The sequence below is a fragment of the Pelobates fuscus genome, chromosome 6 (genome assembly GCF_036172605.1).
Source record: "Pelobates fuscus isolate aPelFus1 chromosome 6, aPelFus1.pri, whole genome shotgun sequence".
Lineage (NCBI taxonomy): Eukaryota > Metazoa > Chordata > Amphibia > Anura > Pelobatidae > Pelobates > Pelobates fuscus.
In genome coordinates, this window is record NC_086322.1 from 296,725,932 (window position 1) to 296,747,871 (window position 21,940).

The 21,940-nt window shown below is 42.6% G+C and overlaps 1 protein-coding gene across 1 annotated transcript; it reads right to left on the reverse strand.

Moving 5' to 3' along the window:
- Positions 1-539: 539 nt before the first annotated feature.
- On the reverse strand, positions 540-21,910 carry CSTF1 (cleavage stimulation factor subunit 1). The gene is made up of 6 exons (XM_063459551.1): positions 21,888-21,910; positions 14,448-14,646; positions 13,892-14,169; positions 12,381-12,578; positions 9,465-9,855; positions 540-1,835 (listed from the first exon to the last, which is right to left on the reverse strand). The coding sequence occupies exons 2-6, from the start codon at positions 14,614-14,616 to the stop codon at positions 1,576-1,578; spliced, it is 1,296 nt and encodes a 431-aa protein (XP_063315621.1). The 5' UTR covers positions 14,617-14,646; positions 21,888-21,910; the 3' UTR covers positions 540-1,575.
- Positions 21,911-21,940: the final 30 nt, after the last annotated feature.

Below are 21,940 nucleotides of genomic sequence, written 5' to 3' on the forward strand. Positions count from 1 at the left end.
CTTGCCTTAAGCCCTGCAGCGCCGAGGACAGACAGACAGACAGACAGACAGACATCACTACGAATAGGTGTGCACCTTTTCCTTCTGTCAATGCTGACAAAGTGCATTTCGGCTACCGACTTGGGCACACTTATCCCCCTATGTAAATGTAAAGCCGTGGCACTCTACCATTTGTATTGCACAGCTCTGCTGAATGTTGGGTGCTTTATAAATCACACTAATAAATAAGTGTAAACACTCTATAGCTGATTCTTGGTAAACAGCCCTTAATGTGGCTTGTGGCTTGATGTGGACACTTTTGAAAGAAAGGATGATTGAGATGTTTGTTTGGAGGAAGTGGTGAGAGACATAGGTATGAGGTTTACATCTTTTTACAATGTTAGAAATTGTTTAAATTCAGTGCATCCGGCCTGTAATATACCCGAAACAGATACAGCAGCTTAAAAATGTTCACAGTTTAATTCCCAAATATCTAAAGATTACAAAAAATAATGCCAAATCTGACAGAAAAAAAAAAGCACACAAAATTGGAACAAACAGTATGTTGTACAAATCTTAGTGTTTGTGTTTGTGTACACCAAAAGATCAGTATCTCACTGTAATGTAACACGTTATGGGCGCCGTCTTTAAAGAACGAGTTAAATAACCAGTCTGTGGTGTTAACTAGCAACTGAAATAAACAAAAAAGGCATTTTTATTCCAAGTTAAAATAAACAATGTACAAATTTTGGCTCGTGTGACAAAGGTTATGTATTTTACAAAACTGGAAAAAGATCGACTAAATGGCGTGAGGGGAATTTGAGAGACCAATCTGTTCTCGAATATGAAATAACCGAATATCTGTCTTCTTGTCAAAGAAACACATTGAATTCTAGAAGTACACTATATTTTAGTTAGTCATTTTAAGCGTAATGTGGCAGTGATTTTGGAAACGACATTCAATATGTAAAATGGAACACGGGAAATGTAAAACGTGTGTAAGCGTTGTGTGATCTGCACTGGCTTTTACGGTTGTAAAAAACAAACCAATGTTTATGTATGTATTTCCATCTAATCAGAATGCACCTACATTGCCAAGCGTGGTCAGCGACCCTCAAATGTAGACTAATAAAGTAATGGCGGCCCAGTGTGTGCAATGAACTGCAGAATTATTGGGGCTAAACAAGTAAAATTAAACAGGAAGTATAATGATTACAAATATGTGTGAACTTCTGAAAAGCAAATTTTAAAACATTTCCAATTAGGTTTAGTTATGCCCGTCCCACCAGGACAGGCCAAAAAAAGATATACTTTTGGTAGAGCGATGACAGTAAACAAGGCCGGCTGACGTGGGCCCAAACTTATTTCTACTCTGTAGGAGAAACTAGACTGAATTTTATGGGGTATTCAGGATAAATGCTCATGAAACAGAAAGTCATTACCCCTTGTACACAGCGGAGCTAAAGTAATGACTGGTTTTACACTGGTATGTTTGACAAGTATAACCGGTGCTTATTTCACAGTCTACAGCTGGCGTCTTCTTACTTGCTTACTCTTCTGTGAGCAGAACCTTTGAGTTAATTACATGAAAGGCTATCAGTCTGTAGTTGACCGTCGATACCAGAACCTGGCTCTGAAGTCATCGCTGCAAGTCATAAAACCAGGGTTTGTGGGGGAGTGTACAATGCAGCGAACTATGTTGTTGTGACCAAGCGAAAGGAGGTTCCGGCGTTCGGCAGTCCTGGAGTCCCAGCAGCAGAGGCTGATGGTCCGCTCATCTGGAAGCAATACATAATCCTCTGTGTGGTTAAACACAGCCTGGGTTCGGTGCACCTGTCTTCCGCTCAGCCCCGCACCTGTAAGGAGAGACCCGAGATCCATTAAAATGTGCCTCTTACAGCGTTTCACTTTTAGTATTACTAGAGTATAATCAAACTTTTTAATTGTCAAATGCATGAGATGCGATTTTGGACACAGTTTTTCCTAAAGGATATTACTAACGTGGAAGAAGTGCAGAGAAAGGCTTCACAATTATGGGAAATGGGAGATCATGGTTGTGAGGAAAGGATTGGAAAGTTGCAAGTATTTACTTTAGAGATAAAGAGACATTATACAAATATAGGACCAGTACAAACATATCTCTGACATCTGGTTCATGAACAGGAGTGTGCAATGGCAATCAGGGCATCCATTCAAAGTGAAGGAAGAGAGCGCTACAGAGGAAAGAATTGTTTAACGTAAGAACAATAAAGATATGCTAACCTCCACCTAGAAAAGGTGCATTCTCAATAAATCCCAGGATATTCAGGGCTGTAATAGTATAGTTAGCAATAAAGATTGGTTGATCCGATGTGAAATCTGATTGCCCACTTTGTCCACCTTTGTGGTACAGCTAGAAATTACTTTAGATTGACTTGTTAATTTTTTGTTAAGTTTCCACTTTTTTGCACCAACAGAAGTAAAAGGAGATCTGTGAAAGGTATTAACTAAATACACAGCAAAGGCAGAATAACTGACTGCTAACCTTGGCATTCCAGGTTTGAACTACACTTCCCATGATGCTCAGCTAGAAAGGGCAACCATAAACAGTGTCTCTAGTTTTTATGGCAGTCAGTAATTTACTGAAAATGCTATGCATTTCTTCAAAAACTCCACTTCCTCTTACTCAAAGTTTCCTATAAATGTCTAAGAATGCTGCAACATAAGGGGGCAGAGATTGTATGTTCACCTTTATTACTCCACTGAATGCCTTAAAGGGGACCAGTAACTTCTCTGACAATCACTATTACCATTATCAGCATTTATAAAGCAGCAAGTAGTTAACATACGGAATATAACAGAGGTAAAGAAGGCCTTGCTCAAACAGCTTACAATCTATTTATTAAATATCACCCATAACTTGTTTTACCTTTTTTTCATGTGATGCTCAGTTTTATTTTAGAAGAACACTATAGTCATATAGATCCAAATTTATCTTAATGAAGCAGCATTTATACAATACAATTTCATCTTAATGAAGCAGTTTTGCTCTAAAGATCACGCCCCTGCAGTCTCACTGCTTAATTCTTTGCCATTTAGGAGTTAAATCACTGTTTATACAGCCCTAGTCACACCTCCCAGCATGTGACATACACAGCCTTCCTAAACAACACTTCCTGTAAAGAGTCATCTAATATTTGCACTTCCTTTATTGCACGGTCTGTTTACTTTAGAATGTATCTCCTGCTCTAATAATAGCTTGCTAGACCCTGCAGTTGCCCCCCATGCGTGATTAAAGTTTAATTTACTGAACTTACTGAACAGAGGATACAAACTTTTAAAGTAAGTTAACATCTCATTGAAACTGAAACCATGTTTTTTTCATGCAGGTTGTATCAGTAACAGCCAAGGGAGGTTTGGCTAAGGCTGCATAAACAGAAACAAAAGTGATAGAACTCCTTTATAAAAGGCTCAGAGAGGAGCCGAAACGTTGTCTCCACTTCCTTGTTTCAAATAAAAAGACTGCCTTTTAGAAGAAGCCACAGGTGTGCCTGGATATTGATTTATTTTTTTGTTCCATTAAAACTTTCTAAATCCAGATCTGTTAATATATGCTACAAGTATCGCAGTTAATATGATCAGAAGAGTACTGCTCTTATGCCCATCGCTTTGTATTACACGGTGTGAACTGTTAATTCATTTTCTGCAATAATGACGAGTGTAAATAAAAACAATCTGAGGTCATCTAGGAAAAAAAGACAGGCACTTAATAAACTGAGAGGTAACTTTGCATGGCTTGGTTTTATTCAATCCTGTGTGACCTTAAAGCCAGCTAGTCTATTAATCCGTATTTTGTCCTGTGGTTTAGGTCACACAGAAAATACCAGATGTTAAAAAGAGGAAGCATTAGATGCATCAAATCTGACACATGGGCAGTTATATATAGAGCATCTATCAGAGACGGGTAGAAGTGACCCTTGTGTACTGCTTAAGTCTGGTTGTTTAATCGTCCCCCTCCTCCAGATGATTATAAAGCGCCAACAAATCCCATGGCACTGTACAATAGGTGGAGTAACAGACAAGTATTTGCAGCAACACAAGTTGGATGCACAGGTTTGTTGAAGGATCTGCTCACATGAGCTTACATTCTAGAGGGAGATATAGCTGAACGTTAATTCACATAATTTACTGCAAGATTATAGCTGCCTGAGAATGAGGAGAGTGAAAGTCTAAAACCATGGGGAAAGGGGAATGTTTTACAGAGTGACCCGCGTAATCTAAAATGACAGGCTGGGTTTCTAGACATCAAACAGTGGCAACTCCTTGATGAGCATTCTCTGCCCAATCTACCCACTACATGATCACACAGCAAACTGCATCTGATGTCATGTTAGAAAACAGTGTGTCCTCTTTGAACGGTTTATTCCAAATTTGCAGAATGTGGGGGCGGTGGCACGAATGACCCAGGACATTCTACCCCTGGACAAAAGCAATCTAGAAAGGTTTCTTTATAAGGGCCTCGGGGCACCACTATCCCAGAGACACCCTCTAATCATCCTGTCTGACACATCCAAACACACACAGAAGGAGAATTAAGATTTCACACACATTAGATGTCATGGCCGGTAATTCAGTCTCGTGTCATTACAGATAAACAAACAAGCTTACTGAGTATTTCACACCGCTAGCTCATGGCTGCAATTACATATAAACAGAGATAATGCACCACGCTACATAGAATTACTAATATTTTATACAAAACCCACCGATGCACATTGTTGGTAATTATCTGATGCATTAAGAGGTGGGGAGTAGGAGGAGGATAGTATGGGTACAGAGTGGCAGGGCTAAGAGTTGAGGGGATTGAAAGAGACAGAATAGGCCGTTACGAGATCTAACCGGGATACAGAACTGTGAAGTAGGTAGAACATCCTATGGGGGGTACAACCATCAGGAATGAGACTTAAGAGGGCAGCAGAGATGTTGGGGACTTTAAAAGATTTCTTGCAAGTGACGCAGTTACAGGAGCAATATAGAGGACATGGCTGTATCAAGTGAGGCCATCGGGACTCTTACATAATGCATTTAGTTTGTGCATTCACAATACAAGACAGAATTCAGGAAACCTTAACAAAGCTGCTAAATATGGCTCGCAGTTCTACCTGGCAGCCATGCTCACTCGGCTGAGGCCCAGGGCACGCTAGCAAAGGAATGGAAAGAATCCACATCAAAGTCAGTATTTTACAAACTACACCCTGTGATTTCTCAGCATTATCTATCCCCTCCTGGAAAAAAAAAATGCTCATTTTATCTCCAGATTCCTCAAACCTGGGGATTTTCCTTAGCAGTGATTTAATGATGTCAACGTTGCATACTCCAATGATGAGTAGGAATTCCGTTTACACTGCATTTGATGGTTTAAACCATCAGCAGTTTAACGTGTCTTGGGGTCACACTCTAACTGCTTCTGTTTTGCCTTTGTAAATAGGGCTGGATGTCATTTTTTGTCACTAGTCATGGTGACATGATTGGTGTTTGCCAAGCTAGAAACGGGGGATAAGTGGCGAGCAAATAGCAAACTCGCAACAACAAAAAAAAATCTACTGCAACACAATTTCTCCAGCACGGACACTTTAGACTAAAATGTACAATAACATGTAAATTCTCCCCCATTACTGGTTTGGTGAATTAACACCTTAGTATAATGTTATGTATTTTTGTAGGAAGTTAATATACTACTAATTTCATACGTCATGTATGTGAACAGAAACACTACTTTTTATGCTTTTCAGGTCAACATTACAACGAAATTCAGGAGTAGGGGATACGTAGACAGACCTAACTGAACTCACATCATACTTTATAGCAAGCATGTCAAACTTGCGACCCACCTGCCCTGGGGCCACTTTGCGTTGTGGTTGCAACCAGCCATAAGACAGGAAAGAGGGGCTTAGGGGACCTTCCCGTGTAGTGTGTTAAATTGGGGAGGTGGAAAGTATTAATTTGGGGGAGGGAGGGGGCCAATGTATTAAATTGGTGGAGAGAGGGGAGTGTATTAATTTGGGGGGAGGGAGGGGGCCAATGTATTAAATTGGTGGAGAGAGGGGAGTGTATTAATTTGGGGGGAGGGAGGAGGCCAATGTATTAAATTGGGGAGTGTATTAATTTGGGGGGAGGGAGGCAGTGTATTAAATTGGGGAGGGACTGGGCATTGTATTAATTTTAGGGAAGGGGCACTGTATCAATATGGGGGAGGTAGGGGGTCAATGTATTAAATTGGGGAGAGGGGACAGTATTAAATTGGGTGAGGGAGCGAGGCAGTGTATTAAATTGAGGGAGTGAGTGGGGCAGTGTATTAGACAGTTGGGAGCAGGAGACAGTGTATTAGAGTGGTGGGAGAAGGGAGCAGTGTATTAGAATGGGCGGAGGGAGCAGTGTATTGGATTGGGTTTGCATGGAGGCGTTGAACGCTCCCCATGGAGATGCTGATTGGCCGTGCAGCTTTTTGCCACACACGCACAATAGCCTGCCAATGCTTTAATATGGGAAAGCATTGGATTGGCGGAGATCATCAGCCAAAGTGAAGAACACACTCATAGGACTTCAATATCAACAAGGTTTTGTTTTGTTTTTTACAGCTGTGCAACAGCATACATTCACCATTTCAGTCCCATTGCCAAACTTTTCTTAATATGTCAAGTTAGTTGGACTGAAACATTGGTTATATACATATGTACATCTCCTTAAAATAAATTTGCTCTTTTGTTTATTGTGAAGCCCTACGGGCGTAAGGACGTCCAGTGTCAGGCAACATTTTTATATCGTACTTTTCTGAAGTTTGTGTTTTTTTGCGGCCCACATGAACTTAAACCTTGTTTATTTGGCACGTGTTGGCCTTTGAGGTTGACATGCTTGCTTTATAGTGCTGTAAAAAGTCTTTAAAAACTTGCGTTCATTTTTAAATGCCGTTCACCTGCCTCGCTATTTTACATCTGATAAACTTGCACTGCCACCTTCTGGCCTAAAGTGGTAATAACCTGGTATAACTATTAACTGTAACAAAAAGATCAAGTTATATAGCAGGGATAGGCAACCTTCGGCACTCCAGATGTTGTAGACTACATCCACCATAATGCTCTTACACCCATAATGCTAGCAGAGCATCATTGGAGGTGTAGTCCAAAACATCTGGAGTGCCGAAGGTTGCCTATGCCTGTTATATAGCAAGATTTAGATTAGCACATCAAAGGGTTACTCCAAACAGCATGACAATGTCAGTGTCTTGAAGTAGTCATGGTTTTAAGAGTACCTATGTGCAGTGTGCATGTGCCAGCACGGGTTAGTAAAACCAAAAGAAGTGTTTTACGTTGGAGTAACCCTTTAATTGAGGAAGCAAAGAAGAGGCTTTGGTTGGATTTGTATCATTTGCCCACTATAAAGGCACGGCTGGGCCCTCAATACCAATTTACTCACATTCTGCAAGTTATGCATCACTATCCAGCAAAGTCCCACCACGTTTCACAGAGAGAACCACAACACTGACTTGATTTTGCCACATACCAATTTGCTATATTATTCAACCCAGACTAATTTTCTCTTTGTTCCTTTCCTGTCATTCTTTAACGTGGGCCAGTGTCACACAACCTCCTCTGACTGGTGAATGTTGAACGATCTTCCAGCAGCATTTAGCTGACCTTGTAAAATTCTTTGATTCTGAGGTCAATCAAGAGCGTTTGGTCTTCACCAGTGACCTTCAAATAGTGACAGAATTTGCAACAGCGGCTACGGACATCTGGTAATTAGATACTTAAAGCAGAGGGCCTCTATAAACCTTTTAGTTTTTTTTATATAGCAGTTACTGAAGAATCCATATCTACCACAGCAAGGAATGGGAATGTATGAGAGAACAAGCACTAAGTCTATCAAAGTGCACACAAAGTAATGGCTGGTACTTTATGTAAATCGGAAATAAATGCTGGCTAAGAACATTAGAAATACCATATCGCACAAGCAAATAAACGACATATCAAAAGAAGTAAAGGACAAAAGAGGAGAGCTGAAACCAGCAATGTCAATGAAACACAGAGATAATCTTCAGTAAGATACCCAATAGCGCCTGCACTCCAGGTCAACCTTTACCATGGCAGCACCACAACTTGTCTCTAGTACGGAGAGAGGGGAGGTGTGCGCATGCACAGTCTGCAGCCAAGCCGATTGCTGCAGTCATGTTCACTAAACAACAAACATGAGAATCCGCAGTATAGCTGTGATGCACATTTGACACAGTTCCACTCATCCTAAGAGTGAGACTGGCAAAACTTAAAGGACCACTATAGTGCCAGAAAACAAACTTGTTTTCCTAGCACTATAGTGTCTTTAGATCCCCCCACCCTCAGGGTCCCACTCCCGCTGGGCTGAAGGTGTTAAACACTTACCTTTCTCCAGCTCCAGGCAACTCTCCCTCTGCCGACGTCAGATCCGAATGCGCAGCATTGAAACAGTCCATAGGAAAGCATTTCTCAATGCTTTCCTATGGACGTCCAGCGTCTTCTCACTGTGATTTTTCAGTGAGAAGCGCAGAAACACCTCTAGCGGCCGTCAGTGAGACAGCCACCAGAGGCTGGATTAACCCTAAGGTAAACATAGCAGTTTTTCGGAAACTGCTATGTTTACAGCTGCAGGGTTAACCCTAGATGGACCTGGCACCCAGACCACTTCATTGAGCTGAAGTGGTCTGGGTGCCTATAGTGGTCCTTTAAAGTTAAAATGGTGGATCCGGAAAATGTCTGAGTTGTTCCTTACGGTGCAGGGAGAATTCATTACTATTATGCAATTCAAACACTACATTCCTCCCTCCCTGCACAGTGAGTCAATCAGCTCAAACATGGAAATAGCCATCACATGCTGTAAGAGATATATTTACACAGTCAGATTTCCTATCAGCAGTAATTAGCTACACGTCCTGTATTAGGGGAGGATCAAAAAAAAAAAAAAAATGATCTGCTGGGAATATTTATTTTCTTGAGTCCGAGTAATTTTGAATGGAAACGGTTACCCCTTACTGCCGCGATCTCCTTACTTAGGTGTGTGTTCCAATTCTGTAACACCCACCTCCAATATGCCCGCGCTCCTGCTTAGCTCCTTTTTCCCCAAGCAGGGCAAACCTCTTCCAAGACGCAGACACGCTGGCTGTGTTGCCAGCACGCCGGTATAAACAGAGTAACGTTATACTCCTTAGCCAGCGCTAGCAGCGTCAGCTAGGTAGTAACCATAGCAACTACAGCACATGCTCTGTGGTTGCTTTGGGCGAAGAGCTCTCCCTTTTTCTTGGGTTCCCCCGACATTGAGAGACAGATGGGAGAAAACCAAAACAAACAAAAATACTAACAAAACTGGTTTTGAATGGGTTTTTCTCCCAATCTATACATTTGCTAGCAAAAGGTATAATAGAATTTCAAGCAGACATGAGAGTTTACTTTAAAGTGCAATTAATTTTCAGAATGTACCTGTGTATTGGACCAGCATCCTTCCAGTAGAGATCTCCCAAAGCTTGGCCACAGAGTCTTTGCCGCTGGACAGAATGTACTTGGAATTCTTGGAGAAAATGGCTGAGCACACCTCGGCTCCATCATGAGCTTTCTCGTAGGTGGTGATACATCGGTTTGAAACACCATCCCATAGTTTGATGCTGCCATCCTTGCTGCAGGTAACGTATGTGTTGGCACTGCTGTTATAATTAACGGAACAAATAGCGTCGGTGTGCTGGTCCTGCGGGTTACAGGACACAAAGCACTGGAAGGTGTTGATGTCATAGAGTCGGAGAGTTGGATGTTGTGTCCCGACAATAATGAAATCGCCAGACGGGTGGAATGAAATTGAACGTAACATTTCTGCTTCCTGGAGAATGGGACAAAATCATAATCATTTTAATTATAAAGAAATGATGGCGGTTACAACATTAACTACCTATCTACTTGCATAGGAAAAAAAAAACTAGAAGCAACTGGAGAAAGCAACAACCAACACGAGTTTATAAATGGAATCTGATTAGTTTCAGAATTTGTGTTGCTATTAACGAAGTAAAAACAGAACGGAGACAATAAAAATAGATTAAAAAGATCACAACGGGAGAAAACCATTTGCATTTGTCATCGCTTTTGTTCTAATGTACAAACACAGAAATACTACGATAACATTTGGCAATAACGCCGCTATGTATAGAGCATTACAGAAAACATATTTCATGATTTCACCGATGGACATTTGCAATTACTGTTAGTATAATTCAGCTTTCACACCAACAGGAGCCCTTACTGGACAAACAAAAATAAAAAGCAATTGTGAAACTCGGAATGAAGGTTCTATAGCCAGTTAGTATTTGCTTCATTTACAAAAGCAGTATATCAGCTAGCTGCCGAGACAAATATACAAGAAAAGTAAACCTCCCAAAAATCATTCTAAACAGAGTGTGTGCTATTCTAATTATATGTGGAAAAGGTTTATGTTACTCCTTCTCTTTAATAAAGCAGGTGATTAATTCATATTTCAGCAATGTCTACAATAGGCAAGCCAAGATGAAATGAGTTACTGGAAATCAATAGACAAAATGAGCAAATAAACCGGACTAGTAGCCACTTTGAGTAGAGAACAAGCTCTTGAGCTTCCCAAATACCCCTCAATCGGCTACATCTCTCCTCAGATCTCGTTCTGAGATAGACTCGTTTTCACATGCTGTGAAGGTCTTGTACAACGAAGTGCAAAGTCAATCCCTAGTTGCACATATTAGAATTAGTGCAGGGAGACTGGCCTCTTGCGTCAAAATAAACCAGTCAACCACACATGTCTGCATGTCCAGGCTCTGGTTTGAAAGGGCAATTCAAGAGGTGCTAACTGAGGTGCCAAGATCAGATTTTTCTGCAGGTTACACTGTCAATCTTCCCGAATCTCTTCAGATTGCTTTGTACAGCTGACATAGTCAGGATAGGGTCTTGTCTAGATCGGTGCGGAGGGTATGCATTGAGCATTGGCGGACCTCTACTACCATGTACACAAAACGGGCAGGAAAACCAGACATTATAAAAAGCTTGCGCAGCCTATGCCATTTCTTTCCTTCATGAAAAAACTTGAAAAAAAAATAATAAAAAAGAAGGGCAGTTGCTATTAGCTTAAAATTATTATTATAGGCATTTATATAGCGCTAACATATTCTGCTATAAAGTTAGAAACAGAACAAAGACAAAGCCAAGGGTACTGTCGGCTGTGTGTGTAGGGGAGTTAGTCCACTGTGTATGAGGAGGTCATAGATAGAAATAGAGAGACTATTGAATTGTTCAGAGGTAAGGGAAGGAATATCAGAGGGGACAGAGGCAAGGGAGCCAAGCAGAAAAATTATCAAGAAAGAGCAGAGAAGAAGGGGGACAGTAGATAATGACAATATTGGCTGAGAGAGGACTGAAGAGACGGATGAAGTGGACTTCAACAGGAGAGAGAAGGACGAGGGAGCAAAGGTTGGAATGAGCAATGAGGGGAGAACAAAAAGCCGACACCACCACCACTCCAATCATAACAGTGGGATACGTAGAATCCACCATAAGATATGGAGGCAGGACTAGCCGTGTCAGAGAGAGAAATTTCAGTCACTGCCAAGAGGTTTAATAAGCGAGAGATGAGGAGACTGGAACGTGATGTAGTGGAATGACATTGTATATGTACGAGATTCTATGTTATCCCGGTAGAACCCACACTCCACATGGTTGCTGATTAGATGCATTGATTCAATGCATCTCTATGAGGAGATGAGGATTGGCGCATCTAGCCATGCATGTGTAATAGCCTCCCAATGCTTTCCTAAGGGAAAGCATTGGATTGGCTGAGATCATAAAGACTGATAATCTCAGCAATAGAGGCAGAGCCAGCCATGGCGAGACCGGCACAGCGAGGGAACAGGAAGAGTAAAATTACCTTTTCACTGCAATCTGAGGGAGCCCTGTACCGAAACTGCCCCTCCAGGCTTACGGTGTTAGGAATACATTTTTATATTCCTAACATTGTAGTGTTCCTTGAAATAATTAGGGAGAATATATATATATTTAAACAGGATATAGAAGTGCGTAGGAATGAAGAATGTGTGGTTACTTGCTTACATGTGAGAGACTGATGCTGTATAACAAAAACAAGAAATTAGAGTGTTTTATAGATGCACTTTGGAAAAGGGCATGAATTGGGAACTAACGGACCACGGAGTTGGCACAGAAGAGAAATAGGCCTGACTACACAGATATTATGGCTGAAACATTCAGTCTTCAAGCTAAACATACAGCATAGTATTATAGTACTAAAAACATAAACCAAATGCTACATCGGAAAAAAAAAAGAGCAAACAGCATATAGGTGGGTTGATGAGTGTTCGATGGGACTCTAACCTGGATGTATTTAAAGGCTCTTTTGGCTGACGGCTTTGAGTAGTCAAATAGCTTCAGGGTGTAGTCTTTAGAGCCGGAGGCCAGGATCTGTTCTGTTGGGTGGAAAGCCAGACAGGTGACCTCATCAACGTGATCGTAGAGAGTGCGGATGACAGGATGATTCTCCATGTTCTGCTGGGCAGTCTCATTCATCATGACCTAATGACAGATTGAAAGAGGTTTTTAGACAACTGCGCTTCAATTAGCAAAAATGAAGGAGCTGGGGGACAGTCCTGAGGTACGATAAGCACAGCAGCATACAGCAGTGATGTAACCGTCTGAGCTCACACAAAACATACAACACGATCAAGGTTAGTGACAGCAAAGCTTGGCACAGCACCTATAAGGAAGGGAATTCTAGCAACTTGGACTTTTTAACAAAGTTGATTTTGTACAATTCATAGTAGATACGTTCAAACAGACAAAACTGATTTGCATGTGTCACACTATCATGTCAAATCTACAATATTTGTATTTTCTAATCCTCTCAACAATATAACCAAAATAATAGGTTCAACTGTTAGATATAGATATATACGGTACATATCTATCTATCTCAAAGGACAGCTTCCATAATCTGCGTCTATTTTAGGAGAATACAATACCAGTGGTTAAGATTGAGTTTGATTGTAGGGTGAAAATGATTAAATCCAGTTCCGTGAAACTAATTATTTTCCATCACAAACTGTTTCTTACTAATGTTATTTGTCTGTATTTTTTATTTTTTCCTAGGTCTGAGCTTTATCCAACAAACATGCCTTAATGTTCTGAAAGGTTTCAAAATAAGGATCTTTTGTTAGCCAATAAATGTATTGTGATGGCTTTGTATTTATTCTCATTTAGTTACCTTTCTAACACTATAAGCGTGTCGGAGAAAGCAGTCCCTCAGAACTGGCTGACAGAAGACTTTTTTCTCTAATAAAAATGAGTTTATAATCCACCAATGTTGAGCTACTTCGACATAGTGGTGGGCTTAACTTGCTATGGCCACATCGTGCAAACAAACCCTAATCTCTGAGTAAAGTGATTTTATGTAGCCTGTAAAAATTTCAAACTGTTTATTTTTTTACATTTTGAGCTGTAAGTGATCTGAAGATTGTGAACTCAACTAAGTCATCTTGCAGCTGAAGAGTTGCAAGATTTAAATGGCGCTTCCTCTCCAAACAGTCTGTGTTCCTTTAAAAGGAAACTTAACACAAATAAATTCTCAGGCACTTGACGAGTGGAGCATTCTACATTTGCTCACTTGGAATTGGGGAACACTGCCCTTAGGATTCTGGAAAGAGACACGTTTTCCTGGGAGCAACATTGGGAGTTTTTATAAAATAACAAAAATAAAATTTATGAGGTAGGGGGAATTTATCTATTCATTTGCTGCCAACATACAGACAAAATGTGAATCACACCATATCATTTTTGCATGACTGGTATGACAGACAGAATTAGGTTCTCTCTAAAACTTTGCCTTTTACCTCAATTGGCATAGCACTTTTAGCCAACATGCGCTCGGTGTCAAGGATCTTTATAGAAGCATCTGCCGAGCCGGTTGCAATGAGTTGCCCGTCTCTGCTGTAAGTAGCCACCCGGCATGGCCCTTTATGGGAGGTGACATAGCAAGTTTCGTATTCAGAAGCCTCAGGAGACATGGTCTGCACGTCTGCATCAAATTCAAGGTCAATGCCGGTGCCAGGAGCCACAGTGTCCGAGCGACCAATGGCGTATTGAACAGCGCTGTCATCATTCTCCATACCTGACATAAAATCAAACAGATTAGCATATAGCCCTGTTACAAAGCTGTTCATTAAGTTGCACTCAATAACACGGGCACTACAGCAATCTCTGAAAACTAACAAAAACACTCAAATATCTTTTAAACAATGTGTTCGGAGTAGTGACAGTTCCACTTTAAACAATAATGTTATAATCAGAAAAGTGCCTTTTAGGTATCTGTTCTACTGGTTAACAAGGTCCGATTCTTGATACACAAACTAGAAGAAGCAAATTGCACTCTATGCATTTGACCCTTACCAACTTTAATGAGGTGAAGTAACTGCTCGGAAGGTGCACACACGGAATGGAGCTTCATCTCATTTATGAGTCCATTGGCAATGTTGATATATCCATCATACAGCAACTGGCTGCAGATCAGCTTATACAGCTGTTGACGGTCCTTTAGTGTGATCTTATATCTGTACATTTTAGGTTCTGGGAAAAAAAACGCTGAAATCTGCAAAAGATCATTGAAAAATTATATTTAACAGTGTTAGTGGCAGAGAATTTTAAACACAGCGAAAAGACTGCTTCTAAAACAGAAACGATCATCTCCGGGTTACTCACTAAACTGTGGATTGTCAGGAATTCACAGGGAATTGAACAAAAAACAAACAGGCCAGCTAGGTTTCTAATTAAGCTATTTTAGCAACAAAAAAAAATACACTTTGCAATTATTACAATTTACACTTTAGTGAGTAGGCCGGTCTAGTATAAGGAACATACAATTGTATCCCCATTACTAACCCCTTCATACAAATGAAATAAAACCAAAATGGATGGACTAACACAGGTTTTATTGTGTCATTGTATAATGCATATCTATCATTATAAAAGAGCAGAATATAAACAAAACAATAGACAGGAAATCACTTGAGAATGACGTTACTGAAGACATAGACATTGCACATGTTTTCTATGGGTAAGATTCAGCGCCTCCATGCAGAGCACTGACACAGGACTCTCTAGTGGCCATCTGAGTGACTGTCACTAGAGGTCTTAGTAAGCAGCAATGTAAACACTGTCTTTTCTCTGAAAAAAAACTACAAGGACAGGCTATAGGCACCAGAACAACTACATTAATGTAGTGGTTCTGGTGACTATAGTGTCCCTTTTAAAAAACAAAAAAACAGCTGGCTCCTAAGTTTTTAGCTGGTTTTTAGATTACAAATGTGTCAAGCCGTGTTCTAGTATACAGGTAATACTCAAACAATTTGGATATCGTGCAAAAGTTAATTTATTTCAGTAATGCAACGTAAAAGGGGAAACTAATATATGAGAAAGACGCATTACATGCAAAGCAAGATAGTTCAAGCCGTGATTTGTCATAAGTGCGATGATTATGGCTTACAGCTCATGAGAACCCCAAATCCACAATCTCAGTAAATTAGAATATTGTGAAAAGGTGCCATATTCTAGGCTCACAGTGTCCCACTCTAATCAGCTAAGTAAGCCATAACACCTGCAAAGGGTTTCTGAGCCTTTAAATGGTCTCTCAGTCTGGTTCAGTATGAATCACAATCATGGGGAAGACTGCTGACCTGACAGTTGTGCAGAAAACCATCATTGACACCCTCCATAAGGAGGGAAAGCCTCAAAAGGTAATTGCGAAGGAAGTTGGATGTTCCCAAAGTGCTGTATCAAAGCACATTAAGAGAATGTTGTGTGGAAGAAAAAGGTGCACAAGCAGCAGGGATGACTGCAGCCTGGAGAGGATTGTCAGGAAAAGGCCATTCAAAAGTGTTGTGGACTTTCACAAGGAGTGGACTGAGGCTGGAGTCAGTGCATCAAGAGCCACCACACACAGACGGATCCTGGACATGGGCTTCAGATGTCGTATTCCTCTTGTCAAGCCGCTCTTGAACAACAAACAACGTCAGAAGCGTCTTACCTGGGCTAAAGAAAAACAGACCTGGTCTGTTGCTCAGTGGTCCAAAGTCCTCTTTTCTGATGAGAGCAACTTTTGCATCTCATTTGGAAACCAAGGAGGTTTCCACAGTCTGTGTTGATTTGGGGAGCCATGTCATCTGCTGGTGTTGGTCCACTGTGCTTCATTAAGTCCAGGGTCAACACAGCCGTCTACCAGGAGATTTTGGAGCACTTCATGCTTCCTTCCGATGGCGAGCTTTATGGGGATGCTGACTTCATTTTCCTGCAGGACTTGGCACCTGCCCACACTGCCAAAAGCACGAAAGCCTGGTTCAATGGCCGTGGGATTACTGTGCTTGATAGGCCACCAAACTCGCCTGACCTGAACCCCATAGAGAATCTATGGGGCATTGCCAAGAGAAAGATGAGAGACATGAGACCGAACAATGCAGAAGAGCTGAAGGCCGCTATTGAAGCATCCTGGTCTTCCAGTGCCACAGGCTGATAGCTTCCATGCCATGCCGCATTGAGGCAGTAATTGCTGCAAAATGGGCCCAAACCAAGTACTGAGTCCATATGCATGCTTATACTTTTCAGAGGTCCGATATTGTTCTATGTACACTCCTTGTTTTATTGATTGCATGTATTATTCTAATTTACTAAGATTGTGGATTTGACTTTTCATGAGCTGTAAGCCATAATCATCGCACTTATGCCAAATCACGGCTTGAACTATCTTGCTTTGCATGTAATGCATCTATCTTATATATCAGTTTCCCCTTTTACGTTGCATTACTGAAATAAATTAACTTTTGCACGATATCCAAATTGTTTGAGTATTACCTGTATACTAGAACACGGCTTGACACATTTGTAATCTAAAAACCAGCTAAAAACTTAGGAGCCAGCTGTTTTTTTGTTTTTTAAAAGGGACACTATAGTCACCAGAACCACTACATTAATGTAGTGGTTCTGGTGCCTATAGCCTGTCCTTGTAGTTTTTTTTCAGAGAAAAGACAGTGTTTACATTGCTGCTTACTAAGACCTCTAGTGACAGTCACTCAGATGGCCACTAGAGAGTCCTGTGTCAGTGCTCTGCATGGAGGCGCTGAATCTTACCCATAGAAAACATGTGCAATGTCCTCCCAATGCTTTCCTATGGGAAAGCATTGGTTTAGCGGAGATCATAAAGATTGATGATCTCAACTATGGAGGCGAGACAAGCCGCGGCAAAACCGGCACAGCGTTGGAAAAAAGGTAAGTAAAAACACTTCTCATGTGATCGGAGGAGGGCAGGTACTTAAACAGACACACACTGAAAGAGGCAAACATACACGAACACACACACACACATTTTTTATTTTAATCCACCCAGCCTCCCTACTTTTGGGATTCAGTGGGGCTGTGTTTGAGGGAGCAGTAATCTACCTGCAGCTCCTCTCTGCTCCCTCGCACTGTCTGTTGTGATGCCGGGGCCGGAATGACATCATATTCCGGCTCCCGGCATCACTATACAGCGCGAGGAAGTAGAGAGGAGCAGCAGTAAGATCAATGCTCGCTAGCAAAATTTCTAGTCGCCATGGCCACCTGGGATTTGTGTGGGTGGTGTTAAAGTGGAATCTTTATCATTATGTTGGGTCTAGTTTAGACAGTGATTTTTAACTCTTTCACTAACTGAAGCAAGCCACATGCACATAGAGTGGTATGGGTGGATAGTGACAAATGTACCTTGTAAGCATTGAAATATGTTGAATTTTCATGGTAGACTATAGAGATTTATATCACCTGCAGTTGCTGTCTATGAGACTGCGATAATCAAAGATGGCCGAGATCTATATGCTCAGCACCTTGGCTAACCATTATGTGTAACAAAAACAAATACAGTTACTGGACTAGCAGGTTTTCATCACGTTCACTGAGGACAAAACACGTGTCCTGGGTGCATGCTACTTTATTTCGAGAAAAACAGGTAAAACTTCAGTTCATTCCTCTGCAAATCTGGAATTCAACATTATGAGGTTTTACTGTGAGAGATATTTAATTTCAGAGTTACTGTAGAACAGTGTTTTACAAACCCCCTCCCCCAACAAGGTTTTTTTTACCTACATTTAACAACTTAGTTTTCATTTCACCATAATTCGCGGTTTAGTGAGTAAACTTTTCTGTCTTCCTCTTTGATAAGTTGAATTTGGGAACATAAATTATAATTTTCTTCTTTTTTTAATATTAGTGATCAGCACCCAAGCACCCTGAACTAACCAAATGCCCTCTGTTAAACCACCTTAACTACTAATCTTCCATCTACATTACGTCTTTCTAATGATGAGTTTTGTACTGCATTCTGAAATTATTTTAGAATGATATTTAGGAATGTTACAATTATTTACCCTTGTGTATGCGTGTACCCTTCCTCCTGCTTTAATTTTAAAACAAAATCTTGTTTTAAAGGACCACTCTAGGCACCCAGACCACTTCAGCTTAATGAAGTGGTCTGGGTGCCAGGTCCAGCTAGAGTTAGCCCATTTTTTTTTTTATAAACATAGCAGTTTCAGAGTGTGTCTGTCTGTGTGTGTGTGTCTGTCTGTGTGTCTGTGTGTGTGTGTCTGTCTGTGTGTCTGTCTGTCTGTGTGTCTGTCTGTGTGTGTGTCTGTCTGTGTGTGTGTCTGTCTGTGTGTGTCTGTCTGTGTGTGTGTCTGTCTGTCTGTGTGTGTCTGTCTGTCTGTGTGTGTGTCTGTCTGTCTGTGTGTGTCTGTCTGTGTGTGTGTCTGTCTGTGTGTGTCTGTCTGTGTCTGTCTGTCTGTGTGTGTCTGTCTGTGTGTGTCTGTCTGTCTGTGTCTGTCTGTCTGTGTCTGTCTGTCTGTGTCTGTCTGTCTGTGTCTGTCTGTGTCTGTCTGTCTGTGTCTGTCTGTGTCTGTCTGTGTCTGTCTGTGTCTGTGTCTGTCTGTCTGTGTCTGTCTGTGTCTGTCTGTGTCTGTCTGTGTCTGTGTCTGTCTGTCTGTGTCTGTCTGTGTCTGTCTGTGTCTGTCTGTGTCTGTCTGTGTCTGTCTGTGTCTGTCTGTGTCTGTCTGTGTCTGTCTGTGTCTGTCTGTCTGTCTGTGTCTGTCTGTCTGTGTCTGTCTGTCTGTCTGTGTCTGTCTGTCTGTGTCTGTCTGTGTCTGTCTGTGTCTGTCTGTGTCTGTCTGTGTCTGTCTGTGTCTGTCTGTGTCTGTCTGTGTCTGTCTGTGTCTGTCTGTCTGTCTGTGTCTGTCTGTGTCTGTCTGTCTGTCTGTCTGTGTCTGTCTGTCTGTGTCTGTCTGTCTGTGTCTGTCTGTCTGTCTGTCTGTGTCTGTCTGTGTCTGTCTGTCTGTCTGTCTGTCTGTGTCTGTCTGTGTCTGTGTCTGTCTCTGTGTCTGTCTCTGTGTCTGTCTGTCTGTGTCTGTCTGTGTCTGTCTGTCTCTGTGTCTGTCTGTCTCTGTGTCTGTCTGTCTCTGTGTCTGTCTGTCTCTGTGTCTGTCTGTCTCTGTGTCTGTCTGTCTCTGTGTCTGTCTGTCTCTGTGTCTGTCTGTCTCTGTGTCTGTCTGTCTCTGTGTCTGTCTCTGTGTCTGTCTCTGTGTCTGTCTCTGTGTCTGTCTCTGTGTCTGTCTCTGTGTCTGTCTCTGTGTCTGTCTCTGTGTCTGTCTCTGTGTCTGTCTCTGTGTCTGTGTCTGTCTCTGTGTCTGTCTCTGTGTCTGTCTCTGTCTCTGTGTCTGTGTCTGTGTCTGTCTCTGTCTCTGTCTCTGTCTCTGTCTCTGTCTCTGTCTCTGTCTCTGTCTCTGTCTCTGTGTCTGTCTCTGTGTCTGTCTCTGTGTCTGTCTGTCTCTGTGTCTGTCTGTCTCTGTCTGTCTCTGTGTCTGTCTGTCTCTGTGTCTGTCTGTCTCTGTGTCTGTCTGTCTCTGTGTCTGTCTGTCTCTGTGTCTGTCTGTCTCTGTGTCTGTCTGTCTCTGTGTCTGTCTGTCTCTGTGTCTGTCTGTCTCTGTGTCTGTCTGTCTCTGTGTCTGTCTGTCTCTGTGTCTGTCTGTCTCTGTGTCTGTCTGTCTCTGTGTCTGTCTGTCTCTGTGTCTGTCTGTCTCTGTGTCTGTCTGTCTCTGTGTCTGTCTGTCTCTGTGTCTGTCTGTCTCTGTGTCTGTCTGTCTCTGTGTCTGTCTGTCTCTGTGTCTGTCTGTCTCTGTGTCTGTCTGTCTCTGTGTCTGTCTGTCTCTGTGTCTGTCTGTCTCTGTGTCTGTCTGTCTCTGTGTCTGTCTGTCTCTGTGTCTGTCTGTCTCTGTGTCTGTCTCTGTGTCTGTCTGTCTCTGTGTCTGTCTGTCTCTGTGTCTGTCTGTCTCTGTGTCTGTCTGTCTCTGTGTCTGTCTGTCTCTGTGTCTGTCTGTCTCTGTGTCTGTCTGTCTCTGTGTCTGTCTGTCTCTGTGTCTGTCTGTCTCTGTGTCTGTCTGTCTCTGTGTCTGTCTGTCTCTGTGTCTGTCTGTCTCTGTGTCTGTCTGTCTCTGTGTCTGTCTGTATGGGGTGGCGGGCCACATTGCTCAGTTTCGCACTGGGTCCCACGGACTGTGTGTGGGTCTGTCTCTGTGTCTGTCTGTCTGTGTCTATTATTATTATTATTCTGTGTCTCTGTGTCTGTCTCTGTGTATAGGGTGGCGGGCCACATTGCTCAGTTTCGCACTGGGGTCCCACGGACTGTGTCTCTGTGTCTGTCTCTGTGTATGGGGTGGCGGGCCACATTGCTCAGTTTCGCACTGGGGTCCCACGGACTGTGTGTGGGTCTGTGTCTGTCTGTGTGTGTCTATTATTATTCTGTGTCTGTGGTGGCGGGCCACATTGCTCAGTTCCGCACTAAGGTCCCACGGACTGTGTCTCTGTGTCTGTCTCTCTGTGTATGTGGTGGCGGGCCACATTGCTCAGTTTCGCACTGGGGTCCCACAGACTGTGTCTGTCTCTGCCTGTGTGTCTGTCTCTCTGTCTGTCTCTGTGTATGTGGTGGCGGGCCACATTGCTCAGTTTCGCACTGGGGTCCCACGGACTGTGTCTCTGTCTGTCTCTGTGCATGGGGTGGCGGGCCACATTGCTCAGTTTCGCACTGGGGTCCCACGGACTGTGTCTCTGTGTTTGTCTCTGTCTGTGTGTCTCTCTGTCTGTCTCTGTGTATGGGGTGGCGGGCCACATTGCTCAGTTTCGCACTGGGGTCCCACGGACTGTGTGTGGGTCTGTCTCTGTGTCTGTCTGTCTGTGTCTATTATTATTCTGTGTCTCTGTGTCTGTCTCTGTGTATGTGGTGGCGGGCCACATTGCTCAGTTTCGCACTAGGGTCCCACGGACTGTGTCTCTGTGTATGTGGTGGCGGGCCACATTGCTCAGTTTCGCACTGGGGTCCCACGGACTGTGTCTCTGTGTTTGTCTCTGTCTGTGTGTCTCTCTGTCTGTCTCTGTGTATGGGGTGGCGGGCCACATTGCTCAGTTTCGCACTGGGGTCCCACGGACTGTGTGTGGGTCTGTCTCTGTGTCTGTCTGTCTGTGTCTATTATTATTCTGTGTCTCTGTGTCTGTCTCTGTGTATGGGGTGGCGGGCCACATTGCTCAGTTTCGCACTAGGGTCCCACGGACTGTGTCTCTGTGTATGGGGTGGCGGGCCACATTGCTCAGTTTCGCACTGGGGTCCCACGGACTGTGTGTGGGTCCCGGCTCACACTAGGAGCTCGCTGTCCGGTATTCCCGCTCTCCCCCGGTATAACCCGGAGCACACAGTGAGTATGAGCCGCTGTATATAGTGATTCCGAGTATACCCTCCGCCCCCGGGACTCACAGAGAGAGAGAACTTACACTCAATCACTGGCCTGGCTGCGACGTCATCAACGCACGACGGGCGACAAAGA

What these genes read in the sequence shown, in the direction of transcription:
- CSTF1 (XM_063459551.1), bottom strand. Translation starts at nt 14,616, where the DNA reads ATGTACAGATATAAGATCACACTAAAGGACCGTCAACAGCTGTATAAG. An exon ending in ACTTCACCTCATTAAAGTTG is followed by an intron (nt 14,170 to 14,447) that starts GTAAGGGTCAAA and finishes ATTTTATGTCAG; the next exon opens with GTATGGAGAATGATGACAGC. An exon ending in GATGCTGGTCCAATACACAG is followed by an intron (nt 1,836 to 9,464) that starts GTACATTCTGAA and finishes CTCTCCTTACAG; the next exon opens with GTGCGGGGCTGAGCGGAAGA.